The following is a 9,126-nucleotide window of genomic DNA, read 5'->3' on the forward strand; positions in this document are numbered from 1 at the left end:
ACCTCTATAATTCGAAACCTCTTTAAAACCCCTCTAGGTCTCACCTTTCTTTAAGACAAAAACTCGTTAAAACCCGAACTTTTTGGCGTTTCCCTTAAGAATCGTGCTATCGGGGTTCTACTGTACCTACCTATAATTCTGATTATTCCTGATAATTGCTGTACTAGCCAATTATAATTTCCGTGACATTATACGTCTAATTATTGGATTTTCCTTGTCGAGTGATTGTAATTGTCACTTAGGTCAGAGGAAAATCTTGAGTGTAATAAAATATTTTTTTCACCTCAGCAGCTCGAACAAGGGTACTTTGATTCTTAAAAACAGTGAGCAAAATGCGATTTTGCTCACTGAGTGAGACAAAATGACATTCAAGTGACCTTTATAGTCAAATGTCATTTCAACATGCGGGGTCTAATAAAAGTTCGAAATACTTGGGTTCTATTATCTCTGTCCCTTTCACACTGTTAGCAAAAAGAAACAGACAAAAAAAAGTTAAAACGACATTCAACAGTATATTCACGGTTTATAATAGACCCCCGAAAAACTTCAGACCGCATCGTTCCAAACCACGTACGAGTATGTATTCTTAATAATTAATAAATAAAAATAAAGTTTAAGATTTGATAAAAACTGATAAATTACTATATTTTAGGTATTTTATTGTACAATTAAAATAACGAACTCAAAAAATACACAGATCATCACGCAAAATTAATTATTTTACTTTTAAGAATTTCTACCATAGTTGACAAATAGTTGACGTATCCGCAATTCGGACCGTATCTTACAAAGATTTTTTTATAAAAAAAAAAGTTGTCGATTGAAGTGTCAGTTAATGTTTGTTATTTCTATATTATTTCAATGGAATTTATTATTACGTTTTGTTTTTGTGTTCCATTGCGGTAATTAAACTTAATTGTTTGTATATCTTAAGAAAACATGAGTGCAGGTATTAAGTGATGAAGAAGGATTACATTTTTCAAGTTGTCTAATAGGTATGTTCTCACTGCGCTGAGGTGAAAAATGTTGTGTACTACACGAGATCAAAGTTATTTACATCTCGTGCGCTTTCGAGTCCCTTACTACGCTCAAGATTCTAAATTAGATTCACTCGTTACGCTCGTGAATCTATTATAGAATCTTTCGCTTGCACGGGACTCAAAATAAGCACTCGAAGAAATATGAAACTTTGATCACTTGTTGTACAAATAACTATATTCGTATTTGAGGTGGCTGGGGATAAATATACTAATAGATTAAGAGGGGGCTAACGTAAAATTGTAGTTTTTATATTGATTTTTGACATATCTAAATCAAGGGGTAGAGGGAGGGGATATATATATAGATTTTATTATTACACTCCGTATAGTACCTATGAACACACTGGTAGTCAGTAAATAGTCGGTTGGTCAATTGCAGCCGCGATACGATCAGCACTTATTGTCAAATGCATAACACGGGAGCCGTTAAGCGGCGGCAAAAAATGTACATGATTTAGATATGTAGCTGTTTCTATTCTACATATTTTTTTAAGTAACTGTCACGCTGTGATTTTAATGGTCGCGCATATTTTAGAAGACACTGTAGGTACCTATTTTGAATGTACATATGTAGTCTCTAAAAGTCTAAATATGATCAACCGTCTTTCTCCATAATTACCTAACATTAACAATAACATCCACCATTTCAACATTTTTACTAACATAGTTTTACAACATTTGTATTACGGCCTAGTCAATTAGGCCGTTTTATAAAGAGCAACAAATCGAAACACTCCGACCCAGAGATTGATAAAATTAACACATTCGCTGCGTTACGGGAAGCATTTGGCCGTATTTGACTTTCCGCCGGTGCGGCAGCTATCTGCGCTTGTCTTACCCCCGGTGCGGCGGTGGTTTTTCTATGTTCCCGTGTGAGTAAGAAAAAGATGACTATACTCCCGATATTCTTACTTCAAGTAGGTATATTCTATTTCAAAAGAAAAAATGTACGGGAAGTATTTTTGCGTAACGCGCTGAAAGGTATTTTTTTTTCTTTAGCGCGGCACGAGTAATATTTGTCCGTACTCCATCACCACGTACCGCACCGAAAGGTGGGTACGCAGCGCTCAGATTGGTCATAGTGCTGCGCATTGTTCACGTTTTCGCGTCGATACGACATTTTATTAATGCGACAATTTAAGACTATGACATCTATATTGAAAATTACCTACTCTAAAAGTCCGATCCCTTTTTATAATTATATATGAGGATGAATAATATTTATTTTGAACACGTTCAGACATGATGACGATAATAAATATTTTGTCGATTATAAAAGTCGTTATCGATTCTTTAGTATCCCATCACTAATGTTATATACGGCCTGTGCGGCAAGGGAGGTATATTCCCGTAAAATTAAGGGTTTTGAAAAATGCCTATATCTTTTGGAATTGTATATAGATCCGCGGGCGACGGCAGCTGTATATACACAAGGATATAGTCTATTGATCAGAATAACTTTTACTTCAAATCGATAACATTCCAGGCCTGTAGGGACCTTTAAAGTCTAGACATGGTACGGGAAAATGTAGGTCGTGCCGCAAATTTGGCTTTCTCAATACGGGAAGTATATGACTCGTAACGCACTGGCAGTAAGTTTGGGTTTTGCGCTGCCGCACCGAATGTATTAATCTGTGTTGAAAACATTATTGTATGGAGAAATGACCACTCTAGGACTTGCCTTTTAATATTTAGAAAATAAACATTTAATACGTCTCCTCTCCGGGCTTTATAACATTTGCTGCAAGCAGCAACAGTATAGATGAAAATGCAGTCGCATGCAGCAATCGGGTTAAAGACTAGGTAGGTACTGTTTACATAGCCAATGGAGTATACCTAATAGGACTTTTGCTTGAGCAGTTTTGTGTTTTTAATATCAGAATGGTAAAATAATACAAAAACATTGTTTACGAATATAATTTTATTAACAATTTTAATTTAATGACTGTAATGTAAGTCGATATCAATATTTACAATTTGCATTGGTTTATAATACATTTATACAATCTCTCTCCGCCATCGACTTCGTAATCGCTATCATATCGCCATATCCACATGTGGGCAGATTTTTATTTTATTGTATTTTTTTCGTCAGAATATGATAACATTTCGGTGGATAGATGGAGTTCCCTATTCTGTACAATATTAGCACAATTTCATCATAAGTATGTCCTAAAAAAACTTCCACAGAGTTACGAAAAAAAGGAAAATTACATACCAAATATTTTTCGTGCCAAGTTGTGATTTCATATTTATCACACCCAAAATGAGGAGCTCTCCACACAAATTGTATCGAACTCTTACGAAAAAAATCGACTACAAAATAACAACCAGTCCATTTAATGCACGCTTGCTGAGTATAATATCAATATAAAATGTACACTTTTACTGTCTTACTTCTGTCTTTGCATTTTTTATTTGGAACTATACGAGTTTTACGAACGCAATTAAGTCTTTTTGTATACATAGGTAACAGTGGTCAGCGGTTATTAAAAGGAAAAAATACTATGAAGCCACAATCATGTAAACAGTAAAGCATTCAAAAATATAAAAATATCTATTAAATATATATTTTTTGTCAGCTTTTGCCATGGGTTTTATAAAAACGTTTTATTATAAACCTTTCCTTTTTTTAATGTTTGCACGCATTTTTTATAATTTGTTTACGAAAAACACGAATTGTTCCAAAATCGAGACGTCAGTACGCACAAGTCGACAGAAATAACATAACATTACAGTTTGTGCATAGAACAGTTCTAAACTTTCGAAGTGCTGTAAGAAGATAATTAATTTTACCGACGTAAGATTGTTTACTTAAACATTACACATTTTTTTAAATATATTCCTAGTGGATTTCAGAAGAAATGCAAACCACCGTTAAATATTATTCAAAATATTATTAAGTAAAGACGCGGCAGTTTTTTATTTTTAAATTCATTTTTAGTTGGAGTAAGTGCATGAAAAGCTAAATAATTTTAGAATCTTATAAGCACAATGGATTGGGCTTAATTACTTACAACCTGAATTACACAATTATTTATTTATTTAAGATAGCACTAATGGCTACAGCAAAAAGTAATTAGAAACATTGCCAATTACTTACTGGAAACTGAATAAGTTATCTAATATTTTTTGCCGATTACGAGTAGGTAATAAAAGTTTCTCAAGTTTTATTATGTGAATGTTCTTTTTTTGTTTAATTACTATACTTGCCTAATAAATGGAATTATAAAAATTATCTCATACCGGAGCCGTTTCATTTTATTATTTAAATTAACAGAGGTTTTATTTTTATATGCAACATGCATACGAACTGATCAAAAATATGTGGAAACATTAAAACAAAATAGGGACATAATTCATTGTAAATATGTAAATGTTTTGTAGTGACAAGTAGAACATTCCACCGTTATATTAACTTAGGTAGGTACCTACTATACAGGGTGCTTCCTGTAACAGGAGCAATAAATTAAACTGTAGGCTGTACTCCTCAAACTCACTAACATTTGTTCAGCAACTTTTGAAAATATCTCATGTTTTGATTTTTATTACACTTTAAAGTTTATTCTAAGACGCAATGTATTGCAAATTTTATTATGTTTAAAGCGTGACAAGCAACGTCAAACACACTGATGTCAGCGTACATTAAAGGCCATATTTATTTTGTATGAAAAAGAGGAAGTCTAAAGGATTCATAATTTTTAAAAGTCTCTGAACAAATGTTGGTCAGTTTGAGGAGTACAGCCTTTAGTTTAATTTATTGCTCCTGTTACAGGAAGCACCCTGTATATACTATACCTACTTTGAAAACTTCTAAAAATGTTAATAACTTTGAATGGTTTGGCAGGTATTTATTTAAGTAGCTTGGTTTTAACTAAATTACTTGTAAAGTTGTAATATGAGAGCAAAAAATATGTTTTGAGTTTAAGTTTAATTGTGTATTAATTCGTAATGGATTAATTTTGATATTTTTGATCTGATCTAATGATTTTATTATTATGAAATATTTAACATCCTTACCTAACTTTATTTTATTTAGTATTTCCGGGAATTCCTACTCTTGGTTATGTTACAGTTAAGCGACATAGGGGAATATTTAAAGTGTAAGTTAAACAGTTGTGAGTTTAATATTCGTTATTTATAGAAAACCTTTTTATGGTGCTAATAAAATACATATCTATTGGAACAAAAACAAAGCGTTGCAATATAAAATGCCCATTTATAATACCACTTTTAATTTATGGGTAAATAAATTAATTATGTGAATTTAACACACAATTTAATGATTATTTTCATTTGCTTTAATAAATTTATTCTTCTTCCTCAGATGTATCAATGGGTAGGTTTTATAACAAATTAGGTATAATTAATAAATAGGTTGGTAACTTAAATCAATTTCACAATCATTTTATTTATAATATTACGCGAAATAAAAATGCCAACTATTTTGTTAGGTACACAGATAGGTTCGGCCTTTCGAAAAAAATCATTCCCGCCACAATTTTATTTGGATGTAAGACATTTTAAGATTACCAAGGTAGGGTAGGTACTTATTTTAAGAGCTCTTTTTGTCATACCAAGAAAAAGTACTCATTTTATTACTTCACAGTTACCTTTTCAATAAATACTTACCTTGTTTTTCATTTTATAACGGTAACGAAAAACGTAAGAAATTATATGTTTTTTTTTCTCATGTTGTATTGTAGGTATGGTTTGTATGAAGGTATTACAAAAACCTTAAAAAATTAGATTTACCTACTACGGTTTTTAACGTTTCACTTTAAACAAATGAAATACTAAATCAATTACCTAATCAATTATTTAGACGGTACCAACACTAACCAACCGTAACGAATGAATTATTTTATTTGACGGCGGCGGCGCGGCGTCCGACGGCTCGGGGCAACTGGCATTTAACAACGACCATAAGTTATTAATTGAAGGAAATACATTTTACTGCTTATTTCGTTTACATACTTCTGTGACTGATGAATTTATTTTATGGTTCTGTTAAATCTTAGGTATTGACAATGTTTTATGAAGTAGGCACATTATTTTTCGTCCATTTTTATTTTGTGGAATAGATGTAGGTATTTAAAAAAAATATTATTTAATGTTTTACATTTTTATAAATTACTTAAACTTCTTACAGCACTTCTAAACTGGACTTTTCTGCCCAATAAGCAAATTAATCTAAAGATCACAAAATTTATTAACATTTAAATTGAACTAACGAATTAGATTGAGTGATATGATATGATGCGCGCTCAGGTACTCGTCAACCCGACTTTAGGCGTTAATATTAGTCTAAATCATATCTACATTCTTCGTAATAACTATAACATACAACTAAAAGCTGTTACGATAAATAAAATCTATATTTATTGGTAAAAGATACATATATAAATATTTTAGGTAAGTAAATGCTTCTGCAAAGGCGTTAATAAGAGAGTATTTCCTATTCGACAGTGCCCGCAGGAAAATAAATAAATACTTAGCCTTTTAGAAGGATAATGAGTATAACACTCAAAATATAATTAAATTAACCCTGTTAACCTCACGAGAGCACAATGTGACGTTTCATACATTGTGCGTAAATAATCTACTAATTCACTTTCTCAAAGAGGCGCAATTTAATTTACTAAAAATAATAGGTACATACCTGATACGCAGAGCCGCAAGATATAACCGCAAGCACTCTCTTTACACTTTCAACGACAGAATGAGACCCTAATAAACTGGTTTACATCGCCTTAACGTCACATAGACCACGGACTCTGTGAATCTAACTAACATAATTATCTCGTCCATATTGCGTTGAGTCTTTATAAAATCTTCGTACGAAATCACGTGTTAACACTATCAGTCTGTTACTCCTCGTCGACGTTGATCTCCGAGTCGGCGGAGTCCTCGTCGTAGGTGGAGGAGGATGCGAACCCGCGGCCGAGCAGCGCCGAGCGGTTTTTAGCGGCGGCGGCGCGATCCCGCTGCCGCCGGTTCTTGAACCAGTTGCCCACCTGCGTTGGCGTCAACCCCGTCGCCGCAGCTAACTCCCGCTTTTTTGTTGGATTTGGGTACGGGTCTTGGAGGTACCACTCTCGTAGAAGCGACCTCGTCCGCTCTTTAAAACAATGCGTCTTCTGTTCTCCGTCCCATATGGTTCGCGGAAGAGGAAACTTCTTGCGGACTCTGTATTTGTCTACGGGCCCGAGCGGGCGCCCTCGCAGCCTCTCGGCTTCTTGATAGTGCGCTTCCAGCCATAGAGCTTGTAGTTTGGCGTGGCTCGAGCGCTGGAAGCGATGCCGTTCTAGTATGGCGTAGAGTTCCCGGTGGCGGCCGGCGTGGAAGGCGACGACGGCGCGCGCGCGCAGCACGGCCTCGCAGCGCTCCAACTCGGCGACATTCGGATGTGCGACCGGCAGGGACCAGAGAAATCGCGCCAGTCGTTCGACATCTCCAGATTCTTCGAGCGTTTCGCAGACGGTGGCGACCTGCGCCGCGCTGAAGGATAACGTGGGCAGCGGCAGCAGCGGCGTGGGCGCCGCCAGCTCCACGCTGAGCGGCAGCGGGGGCTCGGCGCAGCCGGCGGGCTCGGCGGCGCGGTCGGCCGCCGCGGGCCCGCGGTGCGCCTCCAGGATGCGCGCGTGCAGCGCCGCCGTCGTGGACTCGTCCCAGGAGCCGCGCATCGGTGCGAGTGTGCGCGACGTCGCGCGCGTTGTGAGCCCGCAGCGCGCCCCGCCGGAGGGCGGGCGAGCGCGCGGCGCGCGATTGGCTATCGGTTACGACGCGCGCTCGGCGGCGGCCAATCCCGGCGCCGCCCGCTCGGGGGCCGGATAGCTTTCAACCGCCGCCGTGTATCCGGCGGGCGCGTTTAACGAGGGCGGCGGGGCGCGGCCCCCCGCGCCGCCATGATCCGTCACGCACACCTCCCCCTCCTCCCCCCTACCGTGGCCGACACGCCGCGATCCCACCTCGCACCTCGATCGATTACTTGCAAACCTGCAATTAATAGCCTCCATATATTCATCCGGGTGGATTACGAGCCGGTGTTTGCGCGCCGGTCGATATTCGCTATTTAACCGTGATCACAGGCTACACACACGACACACAACGTGAATTAGAAACACCGTTCATCACGCTCCGCACACCGTGCCTTGTTTACGTTTTATTGTTAATACTCGGTAGGTATTTAAATTATAATGTTTTTTAACTGTTACTTAGTCATTTATTTGTCATTAACACTCGCTTGCATTAATATTGTATTCCTATCAGCTATTTTTTTTTTCATCTATCATACAAAGGAATATATGTACTTACCAACAAAACGAAGTAAAAAACTAAGGTAGGTACATATAGGTATTGAGAACTAACTTTACTATGTAAGCATGTTGTTATGTAGCTAATAGCCATTCCATTACCTACCTACGTAAGAGTAGGTGGGTTAGGTTGAGTGAACGGTTATTTTACGGGCAATAAACCGCTAACTACAACTAAGTGCATACCTACAATGATTCCCACGAATAACTTGCATAAGATAAATTTAAATATAGCTCGAATTATACCAAGACAAGTCTGCAACGATTTTGATAACAGTGCGAGTGCTATAATTAAACGTCAAACGTCTATAAAATTATGATGTATCTAAAAAATAACACTTGCACTACGTTGGTTATGCTATGAAAATCATTGCAGATTTTTCATGTGTAACTCTTAACGAGTAATACTGACATTTGAAATTAATTCAAATAAAAAGTCAAACATCATAAACAGCATCCTTGGTACAATGCCTCAAAGGCCTATTTTAGATTTAAGCTAGTTTTTAATTTCTTTTAGTAATACACTGTATATATCTTGTTTGTAAATAAATGAACATCATAAATAAAAAACATATTAATCTTTTTTGAATTTTCAGTTCCAAATGCCTAAGTACTAAATTCTGTGCATTATCCAGACTGTACAAATAATTTTATAAAAAAAAATCTTTTCTTTTTCAAATTTTGTTTTTAGTATTCAATGTAAAAAAAAACTCCTTTCACGTCCCAACATTTTCAAATAACAACAACCCCATCTCTGATTACTTACTTAC

The 9,126-nt window shown here is 36.5% G+C and overlaps 1 protein-coding gene across 1 annotated transcript; it reads right to left on the minus strand.

The window, feature by feature from the left end:
- Positions 1–6,186: 6,186 nt before the first annotated feature.
- LOC134651743 (homeobox protein SIX6) lies at positions 6,187–8,185 on the minus strand. The gene has a single exon (XM_063506842.1). The coding sequence runs from the start codon at positions 7,724–7,726 to the stop codon at positions 6,911–6,913; it is 816 nt and encodes a 271-aa protein (XP_063362912.1). The 5' UTR covers positions 7,727–8,185; the 3' UTR covers positions 6,187–6,910.
- Positions 8,186–9,126: the final 941 nt, after the last annotated feature.

The sequence above is a fragment of the Cydia amplana genome, chromosome 10, assembly GCF_948474715.1.
Source record: "Cydia amplana chromosome 10, ilCydAmpl1.1, whole genome shotgun sequence".
NCBI classification, from domain to species: domain Eukaryota; kingdom Metazoa; phylum Arthropoda; class Insecta; order Lepidoptera; family Tortricidae; genus Cydia; species Cydia amplana.

Coding starts and splice junctions, on each gene's coding strand:
- LOC134651743 (XM_063506842.1), bottom strand. CDS start 7,726: ATGCGCGGCTCCTGGGACGAGTCCACGACGGCGGCGCTGCACGCGCGC.